Raw genomic sequence first — 21126 nt, forward strand, 5'->3', positions numbered from 1 at the left:
TGTGCTTGTGTCTGTGTGTATGTTACTTTTAATCCGGACCCCCATTCTTATACCATCAAAACTGCTTTTGTAGGGCTTGTGTGTGATATTAGCCAGGACTCCTGCTCCTCTGAAAAGCAATCCATGCACAGATCTCTTTGCAGAGGCATTTGAATGGTGATAAAGAGGCATTATGTTGCCTCCTCACCACCTGTTTTAAGCCCGTAAATGCAACATCTGTGTGGCTGCGTACTGTGTGTAGGGCAGCCCATTAATTTCAATGGACTTCCCTACTCACAAAAATGCAGGGAAAGAAGCCCCCAAGCTTTTTTTTTTTTATTGCACTGCACCAAAAGCACCCTACATTTTCCAATGTGTGGGGTACCATTAAGAATTAACGGTGCCCCCTAAAGTGCAGAGCATTCGTCTGTGTGTTGGGAACGAGTGCAACAAAGGCAAGAGAATTCTTGTTGGGCAGTGTATTAGTGCTCGGATGGACACACTTAGACCGAATTTTCAATGGTTCAAAGAATGTCAGGCAAAATGGTCGGCCCTCACGCATGTTCACTTCATCAAATCTGGCCCACTTTGAAAAAAGTTTGGACACCCCTGCCTTACAGTGAAGGAAGCTACTATATTAGCATCTGTTTGATCTTCAGTTGCCGTGATGCTGCACATGTTATCAGTTATGGTACTAGCCATGTGATGGCCTGACAGCTCAGCTGAGAACACAAGCAACAGTGACAGTTATCATTCACAACATGCTGTGTATGTTTTGGGAAACAGTTCAATCGATGGGTTTGGTTTTGCTTCAAGTATGTTGACATGTTTGTTATCAAGAATGTAATATCTGATATTTCATAAATCGAAGAATAAGTAATCTGTGTGTACAATTCAATTCTTTTAATAGAAGGTTTAGCTTAATTTCAATGATGTTACTGAATATTCCACCATATCATATATTTGGCATTAATTCTTGTCTTGTGCTGCTCTTGCAGGTTGGCCCTCATTTTATGATGTTGTCAATCCAGAAGCAATTTCAGTTGCTGATGACTTTTCATACGGGATGCACAGAGTAGAAGCAAGCTGCAGTCAGGTCAGTATTCAAAGCTTAGTTCGCCGAAAGTCTGTCCATTTCACGGTGCGATTTTCTTTCTTTCAACCACGGGTTGCAGGAAAGAATATCACTTGATTACCCCATCAACACAGTCAGTGTTGATGAGGGAATCCCCCCCACAGAACCATTGTGTTCCACAAGTGGGGGGCACGGGGTGCCATCCCTGCCAGGAGAACACACAGTGATTATTGCTAGCAGCTATAAAAAAATCTGACATGCTGGTTGTACCCAGGTCCATGGATGGATCAACATAAGTACAATCAGCTTGCCCTGCTGAACCGGCCAAAGTTTGAACCATCTATGTCCGGCTTTAGTGGTAATCAAATGCTGTGAAGGAGAATGCAGGCTATTTCCTTGTGTTCTATGTGCCTCTGTACTGTTTATTCTAATCGCTATTCAGTAAGCATACACTGGGGGGAACAAGAAATGGGGGGCCAGCTCAATTGTCATTCAGCATCTCAGAACTGTGACAGGGGTCAAAATCTTAAAGCAAAACTGACCTAAAAATGTAAAGAGGCAAATTTAAAACGGCTCTTCGGTCATTTTTTTCTATTAAACCTTCTGCCCTTGTTGTTTTAACTTTAGATAGTAAAACATTTTTTTTCTGCCAATAAATAACTTATACAGCCCACTTCCTGTTTCTTGTCTGGTAAAAAGCCTAGGCTTATGACATCATGCATAGGGCTCTCACTTTCGTGTGTGTGTGTGTGTGCGTGCGTGCGTGTGTGCGTGTGTCTGTGTAAATCCAGGAAGTGAACAGGCAGAAGCTTCAGCTGCCCACAGTTAAAATGGATGCAGCCAGACTTAGTGGAGGGAGATGTCTGCAGCATATTTGGCAAGTACAGAATCACAGTATATATAAAATAATATGCAAAGTAGTTGGAGGGAAGCTTCAGAATGGCAAGTGTTTTTATTACAAATTATGCGAGCAGACTGCAGTTCCTCTTTAACCAGTAACTTTAACACCACTACGGTTTAACCCTTTCTCAGTATATATGCTTATTTTACAGAACAGTGCACAACACCACATGAAAATCAGTCTGTGAGTGTTTTTCATGTGTTTTTTTGCACTGTTTTGGTTTTATAGTGAATATTCCTGTATCCGGATATACATAGTGGTGCATATTTGTGGTGTACCATGTGTATTTAATTTTCTGTTTTACATACAGCATATGCTTATTGATATTGGGCTTAGCTAGTATGAGTGCACAGGTTTCATATCATTCTTACAAAACGCAGTAAACCTTTAACCTCTTCCCGTCAGCCATACGCATATATGCGGCCTCTCTGCAGTTGGGCTTTAATGCAGAGAGGCCACATATATGCAGCCCTATGTGAACACATGCACTGTCCCAGCACAGTCACTGGCAGGGACCAGAAAGCTCCCAATGCATACTTGCGAGCAGGAGCTTTCCGATCATGTGACCGCTGTGACAGCCAACCACAGCGATCATATGACCCAACTGCCCACCCGACATCTAGAAGTTCTTAAACGGCCATGAGGTGGTGGCAGGAAGGGGTTAATAAATATTAAAACATTACAGGTGCCTGTTTAGCGCTATAGTTTATTGTATTATCAGGCAATATGTTTTATTTAACAACATTCAGGTTTTATTTTGTTCTTTTGTAGTGCGGTGCCCATCTTGGTCATATATTCGAGGATGGCCCCCGTCCAACTGGAAAAAGATATTGTATAAATTCAGCATCACTGAACTTCATAGCAGAGGCATCAGGTGGTGCCGAAGGAACCAGTGCCTCAGCAACATCTCCAAAGACTGAACTGTAAAAGGAGACCCTATCACAATAAAGCTTTCTGATCATCAGATCTGTAGTTTAACAGCCTATTCTGCAGATTGGACATACTAATCCTTAAATTAGGAAGGAATCATCACCTTAGGAATAGGGATGGGCGAACGGTTCGGCCCGAGCATAAGTTCAGGCCGAACTTTGGTTTTTTCAGACGTTCGAACAACGAACATTATGCAGTGTTTTCGTGGCAAATTTGAAAGCCGCAGAATGCTGTTAAAGTCTATGGGACACTAACATGAAAAACTAAAAGTGCTAATTTTAAAGGATTATGTGCAAGTTATTGTCATAAAAAGTGTTTGGGGACCCGGGTCCTGCCCCAGGGGACATGTATCAATGCAAAAAAGTTTTAAAAGCAGCAGTTTTTTCAGGAGCAGTGATTTTAATAATGCTTAAAGTGAAACAATAAAAATGAAATATTCCTATAAACATTTCTAAAGGAAAAAAAGTCATTCAAAACTGATTGCGGCTGTAATGAATGAATTGAATAAAATCAATGAATTGTTGGGTCTTGGCAATATAGATAAAACTCATTGAAAAAAATCCACTACCATGCCCTTGAGGTCTGGTATGAATATTAGGGGAACCCCAACCAAATTTTTTTTTAAAATTGCATGGGGATCCCCCCAAAATTCATACCAGGCCCTTCAGGTATCTGGTATGGATATTATGGGAACCCTGCGCCAAAATAAAAAAATGGCGTAGGAGTCCCCCCAAAATCCATACCAGACCCTTATCCGATCTCGCAACCTGGCAGGCCACTACATGGGATGGATGCTTTGGGGTCCCCAAAGCACCTTGTCCCCATGTTGATGGGGACAAGGGCCTCATCCCCACAACCCTTGCCTGGTGGTTATGGGGGTCTGTGGGCGGGGGGCTTATCGCAATCTCTAAGCCCGCTTTAACAAGGGGACCCCCAAATCCCAGCCTCCCCACTATGTGAATTGGTAACGGGTACATTGTACCCCTACCATTTCACAAACAAAAGTGTCAAAAATAATAAAAGACAAGAGACACTTTGGGACAAGTCCTTTACAAAAAAAAAAAAAAAAAATGCCCCGCGATGTACATACATCTCACGCGATCCGACAAGCTAAAAAAAGAAAGAAAAAACGCAACAGCTCCTCCTCCATGGGAGGCTCCCACCGAGTGACGCTTCTTCTCGATGGCAGCTGTAGCACAATTTTTTAGAGCACTTTTGATTTTTCATGTTCGTGTCCCACAGACTTTAAAAATATTCCTGTGTTCGTCCAAATTCTTTGACTGTTCACAAGTTCTGGTGCAAACCGAACTGGGGGGTGTTCGGCTCATCCTTACTTAGGAACAGTACTTACATTTATTATTTTCCCTGAAGTTTTTTTTTCTAGCTTGCAAACATTTATTATTTTCACATTATTTTGTTATCAAGACTATCACGGACTGTAAAAACATATCTGTATCATAGTTAGAGAATTTAATATGATATTACAAGATTTATATTCCTTTATAACAGGCCAAAGTTCAAATGTTAGAAAGTTAAACATTTTCTGTTTTTTTTTTGTGCATCTGACTTTTTTTCCTTCATCTGACTAATGCTGCTAATGGCATGTTCCATGACACCTTGGTGCCCCACTAGTACAGAGATATTGAATGCATCTCCTTAAAATAAGACCAACAGTTGTAGAAGTGGGGAACTAGGCTTTGTTATAATAAAATACAAGTTCACCATTGTAATACTCTCAATATAAAACATATTTATTACTATGCATTCTTCTTTTCCACTATTATGTATAATTACTATCTCACCTTTATTCATTTAACTGTCCTTCCTGCCCCTTAGATTTAAAAAGTCTGCTATATTTTTTGTTTTTAAGGCCCTCCCAGGTGGATTATGCCATAATGTACAAGTATGCACAGCATAATAGTACATTATGGCAGACTTACCTGTCATGTGGTGTCCTCCAATTTCTGGGCCCCGTGCCTTCAGCCACTTGATAGGCCAGGTCGCTATGGTGCCACTCCTGTGCATGCGCACGGGATTCACATCACAGCGACACGAATCAGGGCCATAAATGTTTGCTGAGCTGCGCATGCACGGCTCAGTGAACATGACAGCTGATGGGCAGAAGGATGCGTTTATAGCAGAAGGGACCAATAGGGTCTCTTCTGTCATAAATACCCTGCCTGTCAGCCATTTGTTTAAAATACAACTTTACTTTCTCTTTAACTGTGATTGCTGCTGCTGTCTATGTGGAAGCAGTGGTCTCTGTACAGCAGTCTTACATCCCTCTCTTCCCTGCTGAGTCAGACCTATAGCTGTGCAACCAGCAGCATTCACACTCTCTATGTTGATTGCAGAGGACGAGATGTTACCAGAGGTGTAACTACAGATCGCAGGGCCCCATAGCAAAATTTTGATCAGGCCCCCAAGCGACCTCCCTACTGTTCTTGATCCTTAAAATATATGTAAATCAAAGGCAAGTAGCAGGAGAGCTATCAGCATAGTTAATACACTACTAGGGATCAGAGCTGTGGACACATATTGTCAAGGAAGTGGGGGGCACTAGTGCAGGGATTTAACTCTAAACCTTATTTTTCTAGCTAACACTCTTCTTTGGTAGCTCCCAAGTCTTTTCCAGCATTTCAGATCTCAGGACCTTAGTGTAAATTGTAAGCCCACCCAGCCCTTTCACCACCACAGCAACTAAGTGCTGAAAGAGGTTGTATAGTAGTAAGTTAAAAAAAAAAAAAAATCTAAGAGGTGTAGTAGCAAAAACATCAACCATAGCAATATTTTACTTTATGACAATAAAAATAATAATTATTATTATATGATTATATCGATTATATTATATATCATATGATTATATACTTCTTTAAACTGTAGATTTTGCTTTTCAGGACTACAAATAGCTGTCAGTTTTTAGCTGAGCAGATACGCTGGGGATTTTTAAGTTTGAGGAAGACTGTGTTAGAAATGCAGAGTTAATTTATTTTTTTCTTTAATCAACAAAAGGGTTTTTATTGATGAAAACTTAAGGCACCACAAGGTATAATTGCACATCTATACAATCAATGTACATTAATATTTGTTATAATCCAAACAATCTATAGGCATTTGAAAATGCATATCCATTTTTGCCTAATGCATGTGGTAGAGATCATTGTATGGTACCCGCCGTCCTCATGGCACCCCTAACTGAGGGGAGCGCAACAGAGCAACAGACAAATAATAAAAATGAAAAACAAGAGCATATCTCAGAACAAACTAAACATAAAATAAATAAAATAACTCTCTCTAGTCCCACCGGCAATCCCGGCATTGATAATAACCTCCAGTCACCGACAGGCCTTTTCTAATAGATCCCTGAATACACTTTTTATTTCCTAGCAGTTCCTATACAGAAGATGCTATCCTAGTAGCAATCTATCTAATGCCAGCTGTGGGGACGCTACATCTGGTGAGTACAGCCAGCCCTGCCATATTTCGTAGAATTAATTTGGCGATTTCCTATGGTGGTACGTATTCTTTTCCCTAATAAGGCTGGTATTCAGAGTTCATTTCAGTGCTGGTCAGGATGACCAGAAGCTCTGAGGGCAATAAATCGACACTGCTTTGAAAGCTAAACAAATTCTATTTACCGTACATCCTGTCAAGGAGATGTGTGACTAGCAACAATGATTCCAAAGTATCTGTACATCTGTTGGCAGCAGCCAAATGCACATTGGCTACAGGGTCAGTGTTAACAACAAGCTCTTAATGATACAGATGTGGATTTGTGTTAACTACACACAAAGATTTTTTTTTGTTTCATTTGCCTCCTAGTGGAGCCCCTTCCACTCCCAGGCCCCATAGCAGCCACATGATCTGCTATGGCTACTGTTATGCCACTTGCTGTTACTCAGTTGGAGGAATGTTGGACTGCTACAGAGAGACTGCTGCTCTCACACAAATAGGATCAATCTTATTTAGAGCATTCTGCCCATACATAGAATGTTGTACCTGTGCTGGAGATGTTTTCCTTTCATTATTTTTGGATTGTATATTCTAAAATGGATATTTTCAGTGAAATCAGTCTGACCTGAAAGTTCATGCATTGGTGGATTGGGCGTTTATGTTTAGTGTTTTACATAGCTTTATATTTAAAAGGGTCCAGAATGAAATGATCTATCAGGACTTAATGTTCTTACTAAAGTTCCAATTTAAATTGAGGGTTTCAGGTTCAGAGGTGTAGGGTAAATGTATTCTTCAGTGCCACTTACAATCATCAGCTCAGCTTTAACTCTTTATTACCAGTTCACTTTAAAAAATGGTAATTCCTATTATGTATAAATGATATCTACCAACACATGTGATACTTATTTTATTTTTTTTGGTAAAAACAACAACTACACAAAGTGCATTTGTATTAAGGGTTTAGGAAAAAAAAAAACCTAGAGGAAACTTGCAAAATGTAAAGGTGATATTTCTTTAAAAAAACAACCGTAGGCTTCAACCTAATACAACCCCAGAATGTAGTGATTTGCAAATCTCATAGACCCATATTTTATTCACAATAGAAAACATATCAAGGACTGATGGAATAATTTGCCATCAGGATCGCCTCAAATAAATGGTTTGCTGTCTCACTGGTGGCAGGGTTCGGCAAGTCGTGGACTGGGCTGATAAATTACTGGGAGGAACAGGGCATGGCCAAGCTGGTCCTTGTTGGGACAAATAGACTACATGAAAGATGGAGGCTCATTAAGAATCTATTTAAAGCGCTAGTCTGCAAGTTGAAGGACTTCCAAGGTTATATTTCCTGAAATATTACCTGTGCTGTGGATGCCATGATGCCAGAAAAGACAGAGGGAGAATAGAGAACTGAATGCATCGCTAAAGACATTGTGTAAGAGGGAAGGATTTGGGTTTCTAGAGCACTGAGCTGACTTTTCTTTGGGGTACAACCTATATGCTAAGGATGGTTGTGGGGCCGAGTCTGGCAGGTTTGGGACCCTTACTTTTTAACATAATTAAAAGTTATATATTTGGGATTAAACATACTAGTTTAGTCTTTGCAGATAACACCAAGCTATGCAGTGGAATTATGTCCTTACAGGATGTCTCCAGCTTACAAAATGACCTCAGTTCACTATTTAATTGGTCAGTTATGAGGCAAATTAGGTTTCAAGAAAAAAATGTAATTTTAAAATTGATGGCAGCAACACATCTCAAAAAAATTGTGACAGGGTCATGTTTACCATTATGTAGCATCCCCTCTTCTTTTGAAAACACTCTGTAAACTTCTGGGAACTGAAGAGACCAGTTGCTGGAGTTTTGGGATAGGAATGTTGTCCGATTCTTGCCTTATACTGTATAGGATTCTAACTGCTCAGCAGTCCTGGATCTTCTTTGTCATATTTTCAAGATGAGCTTAATGCTTTCAATTTCTGAAAGGTCTGGACTGCAGGCAGGCCAATTAAGCACCAGGACGCTTCTACTATGAAGCCATGCTGTTGTCATAGATGCAATATCCGCTTTAGAATTGTCCTGCTGAAATATGCAATGCCTTCCCTGAAAAAAGATTTCATCTGGATGAGAGCATATGCTGCTCTTAAACCTGGATATATTTCAGCATTGATGGTAGTATTCCTGAGTCCATCAGAATCATGCAAGTTCTTATTCCAATGCTATCTGAGGGCCAAAGATCATGGACACCTGATATATTGTATTCCAGACTTGCCCCTTGCACTGGATTCTCAGAATCTTTTGATGATATTATGTAGTGGGGATGATGATATATTAAAAGTCTTTGCAATCTTAGGTTTAGGAACATTATTCTGAAATAGTTCGACAATTTTTAGATGCAGCTTTTCATATATTGTTAAACTTCCACCTGTGTTTAAGTCTGCGACACTCCGACTCTCTAAGATGCTCTTTATATACCCAATCATGTTACTGATCTGTTGCCAACTAACCTAATTAGTTGCAAAATATTCTTCCAGCTCTTCCTTGTTAATACCACCAATTTTGCAAGATTTTTGTGTCCCTGTCCCAATTTTTGTGCAACGTGTTGCTGCCTTTAATTGTACAGTTAGCTAATTTTTTTCTTAAAATTTTACATTTTCTCAGTTTAAACATTTGGTATGTTTTCTATTTTCTATTGTGAAAAATATAGGTTTATGAGATTTGGAATTCATTACATTCTGTTTTTATGTAGATTTTGCACCGCGTCCCAACTTTTTTGGATTTGGGGTTGTAAAAATATTATGGTTTACCAGAATACATTCTCAAGGCTCTTTACACTGATGACATTAAAGTGGAGGGCCACCCTGAAAAAAAAAGACATTAAAAATGAAAAAAAAATCAGAAAAAAAAATGAAAACATTTTTTTTTGTAACTTACCAGAAATGCCTGTTGCTAGGCACATCATCCTAATCTGCCTCTTCCTCCTCCGTGGAGATCTTCTGTCTTCTCTCCTCCGCGCTGCATCTTCTGGGTAATGGGTCGCGCTGTGTTCTGGGAACTGTGTGTCACAAAGCGATGCGCGACTCGCGCATGCGCAGTAGGAAACGGGCAGTGAAGTCGCAAGGCTCCACTGCCTGTTTCCCTTAGCCAAAATGGTGGCGCCGAGAGCCGAGGGACGGGTCAGCCTCAGGCGGCCGACATCGCGGGCGCCCTTGACAGGTAAGTGTGCTTATTAAGTCAGCAGCTACTTTGCAGCTGCTGAATTTTAATTTTTTTTTTTTTTTTTATTTGTTCTCCAGCTTTACAATAACCTCAGTCTCAGGCCATTAAAATGCAAAAATATATTCAGACAACTTTAGATTCAATTGAAAGGTTAATGAGTAACAGATCTTATTACAACAAAGTTAGCACTACTGAAAATCTTCTGCATAGATTTTTTGCATGTAAGCAAAATACAAAGTGTTTTTATTTTTAGAAGATATATATTTTTTGACTGTTACAAAGTGATATATTACTGAAAAAAATGTAAAATAAAGTTTGGACCTATGTTTCTTGCATTGCACAAATGTTGTACAGTTTTCTGTATGAAGACAGTAGCATAACTTTTGCATATAACTGACTGTAATGATTTTGTATTGCATATCGTACCCTGTAAGAGCCCTTTACTGAGGTATTGCTTCATCACTCTGTTAAGGGAGAGGAAGCATAGAGAGGTTAAAAATCCCTCCCAACCCCATTAACAGCAATGTTCTACCTGCCCGTACTAGAGCTTTAAACAAGAGTAACTGCCTACTCACCTTGTGAACACTTTGGTGTAAATGGGCTGTTGCTGGAGCTTACCTTTGCTATTCTTGTCTCACCTATACACAGAAGTGAGGATATACCTTATATATTGGGAGTATGACATTCTCTTTAATGTATTTAGGGGCCCTGCAAACTCTGAGATCAGGCTTTTCCAAACTGGAATTGATGCGAATTACATAGGACATTCAATCCATGATTGAATGGCATTTCTATGTTAAATGTTGAACTGAGTTCTGATTGGGTTATGCTTTGAGTTTATGTTTGTGGGAAAGAGTACAGTAAAGCTAAAATGTGAGAACACTAGGGTATCATCCTGATATAGTAGCAAAAGGACAGAGAATATTTTGGGACATTGGCTATACCCCAGTGTGCACACTTACCACACAAAAAGAAACAAAAAGGATATTCTTATATCATACAGTTTGTCTAAAAATCTTTTTTTATTTCATACAATATAAAAACACATTTTTGTCTTTGAAATACATTACAAAAATACGTGCATTAAATCTTCTGAGAAGGTCAATGTGTTTCGCAGATCATCCGCTTCATCCAGACCAACAGAATTGGGTGTATTGAAAACAAGTAAATCACAGACAGTTAAAAACAAATCTACAATAAAGCAAAAAGAAAGAAAAATAGGCAACAGCAAAAAATACAGCCTATTCATGAGTTGTTGGTAAAAATCAGGTTATCACATTTATATGAATATAATCATACACAGTTCAATGCATTCCTCATGTATTGGCCTTGAAGTATGCTTTTCACAAGGTGTCTGGGTTGGACACTGTCAAAATGCAGGCGAGAATTACCCACCATGGGTTTTCTGAATAAATCAGTTTCAATATCATTGTCCAGATTTTTGTTTATTGTAAGATCCAAAAATGCTAAAGTACTTTCATGTCTAGTTGACGTAAACTTGAGATTAAATGCATTCTGATTCAGTTTAAGCAAAAAGTCCTCAAAGTCAGCAGTTGAACCTGACCATAAAATAAAAAATTTCATTGATGTACCTGCACCATAAAAAAAAAAAAATGTGGCACAGGCACAATGATAAATCCTCACTCAAGAAAAAAAAATGCTCCCATTCCCCCAGGTACAGGTTGGCATACTATGGTGCACAAGTTGTCCCCATCGCTACCCCCAGCACCTGATGGTAGTGGGAGCCCTGGAAGAGAAACACATTATGAGGTAGAACTAATTCAAGGAGACCCAAGACAAATTGATTGTAATCCTGATAGTCATTACTTCTTTCCCTCAGAAATGATGAAATAACTTGAAGGCCCTTCTCATGTGATATGCTAGAATATAGCGCCTCCACATCAATGGGGGCTAGTTGAGCTTCTTCTGTAACATGTACACTATCTAAGATAGTCAAAAAATGGATTGTGTCTTTTAAATTAGAGGGTAAGGACTCTACATGGGGTCGTAAATAGTCTTCTATGAGTTTGCTAGCTTTGTGGGTCAGAGACTCAACACCCAAAATAGTTGGTCTGCCAGGGGGCTCCACTGTGCATTTATGCATTTTGGGTAGCGCATAAAACGTTGACATTATCGGGAATTTCACTCTAAGAAACTCGCTTGTCTTACACAAGATAAGGTTATTATGATGGGTTATGCCAACGAGGGCCTCATATTGTTTTTGAATGTCAGACAGATTAATTTTCCGATACCAGCACTTATTGTTCAAAATCTTTTTACACATAGCAATGTATTGGGTCTCCTGCATGATGACAATGTTTCCCCCTTTATCCGCGGGCTTAATCAAAATTTTGATAAGTTGTTTTAATGTCTCAAGGGCCCGTATCTGCTCATTGAACATATTTGATGCCTTAGTTTTAAAATACATGTTTTCAATGTCATATAGGATCAAATCCAAAAATGATTTAACTCTACGATTGCTGGTAAAGGGGAATGAGCATCACTTATTTTTGTATTCCTGGACAGATATAGTAGGTTTGGTTGTAGTTACATTAGCATTGGTGAATTCACAATACCGAAGAAGATCCTCAGGACTGTCCCAGACTCCAGGAAATCTATACCATGCAAACTCCACACAGATAGGGGCCTGGTTGGGATTTGAATCACGTACCGTAGTGTTGCAAGGCAGAAGTGCTAGCCAGTAAGCCATTGTGTTGCCCCATACTGAGGAAACTAGCATTTTAAGAAGGAGAGATCAGAAATGGTAGCCTCTATGTTTCGTTGAGTAGGGACGGTCTAGCCAAGACTGTGCTAAACAGCACTAAACAGGAGCAGAGATTAGAGGGAGATGACAAACGCAGAAAAAAAAAAGTTGTAGTGGTGCTGAGCTAACATTTGATGTCAGCATACATCGGAACATCAGTAATATGATACAAACATAATGTGCATTTATACTGTATGTAAGAAACCTTGCATGATAAAACATAGAAATACAATTGCAACAGCAATAAAATGTGTGGGTTGGAGACAACAAATAAGCTTAAAAAATTAAGGGCTGTCATTACCTCAGAACATGGGGTATGTTGAGCATGTGTCCTCAAAGTCCAGGACTAGCAATGCCCATGAAGTGGTGTTCTGTAGCCTTTTTTTGACAGCATTAATAATGCTGTTCCCCCATACAGTACAGTGAATCAGCATTGTCACCCTAGGACATGAATTAATTCAAACATAAAGGAAAAAGTAGCCAGAAAGAAAATGTAAAAAATGTATTGTTTATTTGTCTAGATATACTTTAAATGCAGTATTTCCACCATTATAACTCTTTTTATTTTTATTTTTTTTACGTTTTTTATTTAAATGTTTCCATATGCTACAAAGAAAAGAAAAAAGGCACAGGAAGTCAATTAGCCCTAAGAAACACTAAGAGAAATATGTCCATCAATAAAATAAAAATAAAAAGGTAACATCTACAATGTGGTAACATAAGATATGAGTACACTGACAAATACGGGTACAGAAAAGAGAAGGTAAAAAAACGAAATAACACAAACAAGAAACATTAAGTCATCCATAATACATTCAAGACCCACACACTTGCTTCCTCCCTCCCCCAGTATAACAGTAGGGTCATGCAGTACTATACTGTAGACAGGGTATGAATTCTGAATATGATGTAATGGGAGAATCTGGCCAAAGATTCTACATTTTTGGAAATGTCTTTGGGACATGCATATATAATTTTGTATTTAGGCAAGTCCTCAATAATCAGACAAAACACTCGTAATAAAGATGAAGGGTTGGGGTTCATATTGGGAAAAAATATGCTCATGTGTCAGGGGGACAAAGCCATTTAAGAGACTCAAAAGACATACCTCAGATGTTCTCGGTGTGGAGAATTTCAAATTAGTTTCTAGAGCTGTATAGAGTGAATTCCAGAAGACTGCAATACGAAGACAGGACCAAAAGATGTGATATAAAGTGGCTAGAGAGTCCCCACATCGAACTCACTGGACATGTGGAATGGGGCCCATATGGTATTACCAGGCATATAGTGTACATGTTGTATGAACTTAAAGTGTACACGTTTGTCCGCTGTACTTATAATATCGGTGAACCAGGCATCTGTGACCTCAACCCAACTTCTGAAAGATCCAGGATTCATTTTTGCCGTTTGGTAAAGGTGAGTGCAAATGGTTAAGTTTCTTTTACCTGCAGGCATTTGTAAAAGGTGGTGGTCAGTTTAGTTAGATTTTTCCACAAAAATTTTGGAGGCAACTTGGAAATGACTTAAACACGACTTGGGGCGACTTACAACACAACTTTAAGTCGCCCCAGGCCAGGCGACTTTTGCCGTGGCCAATAAGAGAATGAACTCTCAAGGGGGAACTCCACGCCAAATTTATTTAAAAAAATTGGCATGGGTTCCCCCTCCGAGAGCATACCAGGCCCTTAGGTATGGTATGGATTTTAAGGGGAACCCCCTACACTGAAAAAACGGCATGGGGATCCCCCCAGATCCATACCAGACCCTTATCCGAGCACGCTACCCGGCCAGCCAGGAAAGGGGGTGGGGATGAGCGAGCGCCCCCCCTCCTGAGCCGCACAAGGCCGCGTGCCCTCAACATGGGGGGGTGCCTTGGGGAAGGGGGGCCGCGCGGCCCCCCCACCCCAAAGCACCTTGTCCCCATGTTGAAGAGGACGAGGGCCTCTTCCCGACAACCCTGGCCGTTGGTTGTCATGGTCTGCGGGTGGGGGGCTTATTGGAATCCGTGAGCCCCCTTTAATAAGGGGGCCCCCGGATCCTGCCCCCCACCCTATGTGAATGAGTATGGGGTACAATGTACCCCTACCCGTTCACCTGTGAAGAAAATGTACAAAAAAAACACAACACACAAGGTTTAAAATAGTTTATTGCACAGCTCCGGGGGTCTTCTTCTGTCTTCAGGGGTCTTCTCGCAGGACTCCTCCACTATCTTCTGCTCTTTTTCTAGCTCATTTACTAGTGGAGGAGCCCAGCTTTCTTCTTCGCTGCCGCCCTCTTCTTCCGACTTTGGGGGTCTTGTCCCCCTCTTCGGGGTCTTGTTCCCCTCTTCGTTTCTTCTTGCCGGGCCACCACGCCTTCTTCTAGCTCTTTTACAAGCGGTGGCCCGTTCTTCTGTCGCCGCTGACGCTGTCTTCTGTTCTTCTCTTCTTCTGTTCTTCTCTTCTGGAGATGTTGCCTCATCGCTGTCTCTGGTCGCAATGACAGGACACGCGGCATCCGGCGACTTATACAGGGACATCGCCGGATGATGTCCCCGCCCATTATGATGTCACAGTCCCAGCATCCTCTGGGACTGTGACATCATAATGGGCGGGGACATCATCCGGCGATGTCCCTATATAAGACGCCGCGTGTCCTGTCATTGTGACCGGAGACAGCGACGAGGCAACATCTCCAGAAGAGAAGAACAGAAGACAGCAGCAGCGGCGACAGAAGACCGGGCCACCACTTGTAAAAGAGCTAGAAGAAGGCGCGGTGGCCCGGCAAGAAGAACCGAAGAGGGGGACAAGACCCCTGAAGTCGGAAGAAGAGGGCGGCGGCGAAGAAGAAAGCCAGGCTCCTCCACTAGTAAAAGAGCTAGCAAAAGAGCAGAAGATAGCGGAGGAGTCCGGCGAGAAGACCCCCGAAGACGGAAGAAGACCCCCGGAGCTGTGCAATAAACTATTTTAACCCTTGTGTGTTGTGGTTTGTTTTTTTTGTACATTTTTTTCACAGGTGAATGGGTAGGGGTACATTGTACCCTATACTCATTCACATAGGGTGGGGATCCAGGGGCCCCCTTATTAAAGGGGTTCACAGATTCCAATAAGCCCCCCGCCCGCAGACCCCGACAACCAATGGCCAGGGTTGTCGGGAAGAGGCCCTTGTCCTCATCAACATGGGGGCAAGGTGCTTTGGGGTGGGGGCCGCGCGGCCCCCCTTTCCCCAAGGCACCCCCCCATGTTGAGGGCACGCGGCCTGGTACAGCTCAGGAGGGGGGGGCGCTCGCTCGCTCGTCCCCATCCGACGAGTAGCGTGCTTGGATAAGGGTCTGGTATGGATCTGGGGGGGATCCCCACGCCGTTTTTTCGGCATAGGGGGTTCCCCTTAAAATCCATACTAGACCTAAGGGCCTGGTATGCTCTCAGAGGGGGAACCCAATCCAAATTTTTTAAATAAATTTGGCGTGGAGTTTCCTCTTGAGATCTCATTCTCTGATTGGCCACGGCAAAAGTCGCCTGGCCTGGGGCGACTTAAAGTCGTGTTGTAAGTCGCCCCAAGTCGTGTTTAAGTCGTTTCCAATTTGCCTCCAAAAGTCATGTTGAAAGTCGTGTTGCCCCTGTGTGAACCAGCTCGAACCTTTTCTGAAGTCGGAGAGACTTCAGTAGTGTCTATTAAGATGGCTCTCATTCACTTACATTGATTTTTACATGTAGCGCGACTTAAGGTGACTAGGGGCGACCTGAAGTCGGATCTGAGTCGCCCCTGTGTGAACCGGCTCTAAGTAAGGGGTTATGCCAAAGAAGAGTCTGAAAAGAAGATAGTTGCATGTAATGGCAAAAGAATATGCCGTGCTATAAGCCATGCTAAAAAGGACACATATAATGGAGACTTTCTATAACTTTTAAATTATTAGATTTGTATATTTGTTTGCACCATACAGTTATATTACCTATGTCATTAGCAAACAAGAGAATATCAAAAGGTAAAATCTAAAGCTTTAAACATCACATTTTCTCCACCAATAATGCATGTACTTAAAATGGCTTTTTTACTCAAAAATAAAGATATCTATAGAAGTGTCTGCACAGCAGTGTAGTAACTTTCATTGCCCATGGTGTGCTTGTATGCAAGGCCATTCTGAAATAGCAAAACTCCAACATTGGCAGGTCAGCTCTATCCTGCCAACCCACTGTCATGCGTACCCCTAACGCAGGTAGTCAGGCACTATAGCTGGCTTTTGTGTTCTTCACCCATAGCATCCCCCTTTCCCATAAAGCAAGGTACTTGGTACTTGGTAAAGGTACTTGGTTTCCCCCATGACAATGCTATAGTGCCTGGGTAACATGCCTGGGCAGGCTCAAACTGAGCACAACAAACAGCTACTTGCAGTAAGCAGACGTGCAGAGTGGTTCAATGACAGTCCAGGTACAAAGCAGGTAAGGTTCAGAATAGTCAGGGTCAATCTGTAGTCAAAAGGCGGGCAGCGTTCAGAGAGTACTTAATATCCAATCCAAGATCGGTAACAAGGGAATCCAAACTGGCAGACAAACGGGGGACCTTGCAGCACATGTTTCAAATGCAATATCACAAACATTAGACTGCAGGCTTGGCTGGCTTAAATCGGGTTTGGTCTCCACCCAGAGACTGGCCACATTAATCACCTTGTAAATGGACAGACCAAAAGGAATGCATCATAGCCAAAACTGAAATGAGACCAGCATCTTTCAAAAAACAGGAGCTTTTACACACGCCTAACACCCACAGTGCTATTGTCCCATCATTATAATGGGCTACCTCATTGGCTAAAAAGAATGGGTGTGAGGTGGAGAGGGTAGAGGCAGACTCTGTCGCTAGCAGGAACTGGGCAGAGCTTTGCCTATTCAAGATGACACAGCATTTGTTTGTAGCAGAGCAAAACAACCTAATGCAGGCATGTGTAGGGTCCTCTAATTACTTGCACCTTTAACCTGCTAGTGCTATTTTTTTTAAATGGCATATTCAGTTTAATAGTAACTATTACTTCACTTTGCAGGAAGTGTATCTGGAATACCTAGGTATTAAGTGGTTAAAAACCCCACAATCAGTCTTCAATTATTCTCTGTTATATTCTAATATTGTAACGTTTAAGGCTCCTTTCACACCTGGGCATTCCAGAATAGTGGCAAAATGCGGGACGCGTTTGCAATGCCATTACTTCTAATGGCATCCGAATCAATTATGCTGCAGTTGTCACGTGATAAATCCTGCCACAACCAGGGAAAATCACAGTTGCCCAAAATAAGCTCCTTTTTGAGCGACAAGGTTTGCGCGTCATGATTTGCCACGATTATAGCGTGATTGATGGAAACATTGGCAAAAACGCACAGCGCGTGGGGTTCCATTCGAAGTAATGAGTCTTAGAATAACACGTGCTTTGCATTTTCCCAGGCTATAGCTTTCGCCACAGATCGTGCATACCAAATTCCCCACATAGTTTTCGCAATGGGGTCAAGCATTCTGCATTAACACTCCTGGGGCATGGAAACCTATCCTGTTAAAGATATTATTAAAATCACCCATCATAAGGACTGGAAGCGGAAGAATATCAGCCAAGAACTTTATAAATAACTGTACTACCTCACGTGAATATAGGAATGGAATATATACATTAGCAATTGCAAAAAACGCCTATCAAAAAGTCTGCAACACAAAAATTATATCTCCCGTTATTATCTATCGCCATCCATTTGCAGGCAAGACTACCACTACCATACACCAGAATCAACACGCCCCTTGCATAAGAAGAGTATGTAGAGGGATATGCCATATCTACACCACAGCATGTAAAAAAAGTACTGTTTCTGGGGTGGCATTTGACTCCTGTAGTAGGTCTGGTTTTAAATCTGCAAGAATATCGAAGATTGCTTTGCTTTTCAAAGAACTGTTAGCTCCTCTCACATTCCATGAAATGACCCTCAACATTCATTATACATCAGGGATATGCAATTAGCGGACCTCCAGATGTTGCAAAACTACAAGTCCCATCATGTTTTTACCTCTGGGTGTCATGCTTGTGGCTGTCAGAGTCTCGCTATGCCTCATGGGACTTACAGTTCTGCAACAGCTAGAGGTTCGCTAATTGGATATCCCTGATGTATAATGAAAAAAAGAGTTGGTGTGGGATATCTACACCCACACCCTACCCTTATAGCTTAACGTTTAGTTCTAGATTTTTGACCAGCAGAAAAGGCCTATTAGGCCTAATGCAAACTCTGCAGAAACAAACATTGTTGGGAAGAAGGAAAGCAAAAAAAAGAAAAAACACAACATAAAACAGACAACAGCAAAAGAAAGTACCTTATCTACTAATACCCAAACTGTATACCAGAAAGCCATAAGTGTAAGGAACCAGAAAAAATTCCAATAGTGCAATATCGTAAAAAAAACATTTTATTGCTCAGGGTAAAAACAAAAGACAAAGGCAGGGACTGGTGTCCTCCGCACAGTACATTTAAAATAGCCGGGAAAATATTTATTTAAAAGCTAAAAGCGAACACCCAGGTACCAAAAAACACGTGATGGCATCAGTACGTAGCACGTAGCACTGCCCTACACACGCCCGACGCACTGAAACCATCACCTATATAGCACCAGACAGAAACCAAGCCTCATTATGGCCCAGATATCGTCACCTGGTTTACATATAAGAAGCTTAACATGAGAGAACACCAGACCTCGATCTGACGCACATCACGTCCATACAGCTCTGCACAGCGGGAAAAAGGAAATCGGACACCAAATATCCAAAGTGGTGCGATCAGCATGTGTATGGTACCACAATGTTGTCCAGTATGTGCGGAACCACAAACTGGACAACATGTTAAAATAAAAATGGGATGTGTATGGACTTGCACCACAATGCAAACACCCATAAAACTAAAAGAAAAAGAAAAAAGAAAGTCTAGATGAAAAATCTAGACTTCATGGGAAAATTCATATTTGTACATATTCCAATTAAAAACAAATGGACAATAACTAAAAAATATATTAAATGACAAGCGTCATATCAGGGTAGGTGGTCTCCCAAACAAATATAACCTTGTTTAGACAGAATCTTCATAATTCAAATACAACATACTCAGTTGAAATATGACATCACTATGCATTATCAATAAATGCGTACACATTTAACCTAAGGGGTGTGAGACACCTGATCTTATAGATCCACCCCATTTCAAGCTTAGAGATGGCACATCGCTTAGGCCCCCTCTCCAATTTTAATCTATCAATACCAACAAATTATGTCCCCTTAGGGTCCTGATTATGTACTTCCAGATAATGTCTCCCTTTAAAACCTATAAGAGTCTTTAAAACCTATAAGAGTCACTCCTGATATTCCCGATATGTTTGTTCGTCCCACATATTGAAGTCCGCACGGACAGTCAGAAGATATACAACACCAAGAGTGGAACAGGTGATGAACGATTTTATCGGGAATTCATGAGAGGTGCTATTAGAGTTAAAATGTGTGACCTTCTTGTCTCTAACAGCGTTAATGGAACATACCCCACATTTTTTACATCTGTAGAAACCTACCAGAATTTGAAAGAACATTAGTTTGTTGTCGGGGGGGGGGGTCACAGACACTAGAGGCCACACGTGACTTCAATGAAGGAACACCCCTACTTGAGGTCTCTCAGGGAGTACAGATCCAAGTACCCAATCATTCTTGATAATCTGCCATTGTTTGTGTAATAAATTTTTTATTGAATAATGTTGATGAGAGTACCCTGTTACAAAAGGGCACGGAAAATTACCATTGTTCTTATCTCCATCTATCACAGCTCTATCAACAAGCTGTTGTCCAATAACTCTACCTCCTCAAGTTTTTGGTTCAAAAAAGGAACCTCATAGCCCTTCTCTATAAATCTATCCATAAGGATCTTGGATTGAACTTTAAAATCAGCAGTTTTTGAACAGTTGCATCTCATTCTTATATATTGGCTTTTGGGGACTGAGTCCAGCCAAGACTTATGGTGATAACTGTCACAAGGTATAAATGAGTTACGGTCTATGGTCTTAAAATAAGTGGAGGTGAATATAGAATCACCCTCACCCAAAATCCTAAGATCCAAAAAATTGACAGTGTGTTGGCTGGCTTCATATTTAAGTTTAATACCCCAATCATTATTATTTAGGCCTTCAATGAAAGCATGTAATGATTCATGGGTGCCATTCCATAGGAGGAGGACGTCATCTATATACCTGGCCTACAAGACCAACTCGGGTTTTGGCTGGGCATAGATGATGTCCTTCTCCCACTTTCCCATGAAGAGGTTGGCCATACTGGGGGCAAATTTTGCCCCGTGGCCACACCCCTCATTTGTAGAAAAAAACTGGTTATCATGCCAGAAAAAATTATGAGTGGTGGCATACTCAAGAAGTTCCGTAATGAAACACTTCTGCTTGGCTGCAATGATGAATCTTTATTTAAAAAAATGTTTAACTGATTTAATTCCCCAATGGTGTATTATAGTGTACAGGGAGGTGTTACCAACCAATGTCCCTCCCTGTAAGAACAATCTTTGAGAAGGTTTATGAAATGTCTACTATCTTTAATATAAGCTGGTAATACTTTCGCCAAAGGTTGAAGAAACCCATCAATGTACTTGCCTGCCCTAGAAGTTATGGAATCTATTCCGCTAATGATTGGACGGCCTGGTGGATGGACCGGATCCTTATGGATATTGGGCAGGTAATATAGGATAGGATTATTATACCAGATTCAAAACCGTGATTAACAATTTGTTCCAGTTCTCTTCTATATCCAAACTGTGGATCAGACTTGAG

General features: G+C 41.1%; 1 protein-coding gene across 3 annotated transcripts in view; it reads left to right on the forward strand.

Moving 5' to 3' along the window:
- The window catches only part of MSRB3 (methionine sulfoxide reductase B3), a 291298-nt gene that overhangs the window by 205472 nt on the left and 64700 nt on the right, over positions 1-21126 (forward strand). For 2 of the 3 annotated variants that reach the window (XM_077469955.1, XM_077469956.1), the window contains 2 exons: positions 978-1075; positions 2727-5711. In XM_077469955.1, the coding sequence (XP_077326081.1) occupies positions 978-1075; positions 2727-2882 (254 nt within the window). In that variant the 3' untranslated portion in view covers positions 2883-5711. Of the gene's footprint in view, positions 1-977; positions 1076-2726; positions 5712-21126 lie in introns of those variants that run through there. The other variant, XM_077469957.1, reaches the window with a different exon arrangement.

This window comes from Lithobates pipiens, unplaced genomic scaffold, assembly GCF_037356315.1.
Source record: "Lithobates pipiens isolate NorthernLeopardFrog02 unplaced genomic scaffold, aLitPip1_a1.2 Scaffold_8, whole genome shotgun sequence".
Taxonomy (NCBI): domain Eukaryota; kingdom Metazoa; phylum Chordata; class Amphibia; order Anura; family Ranidae; genus Lithobates; species Lithobates pipiens.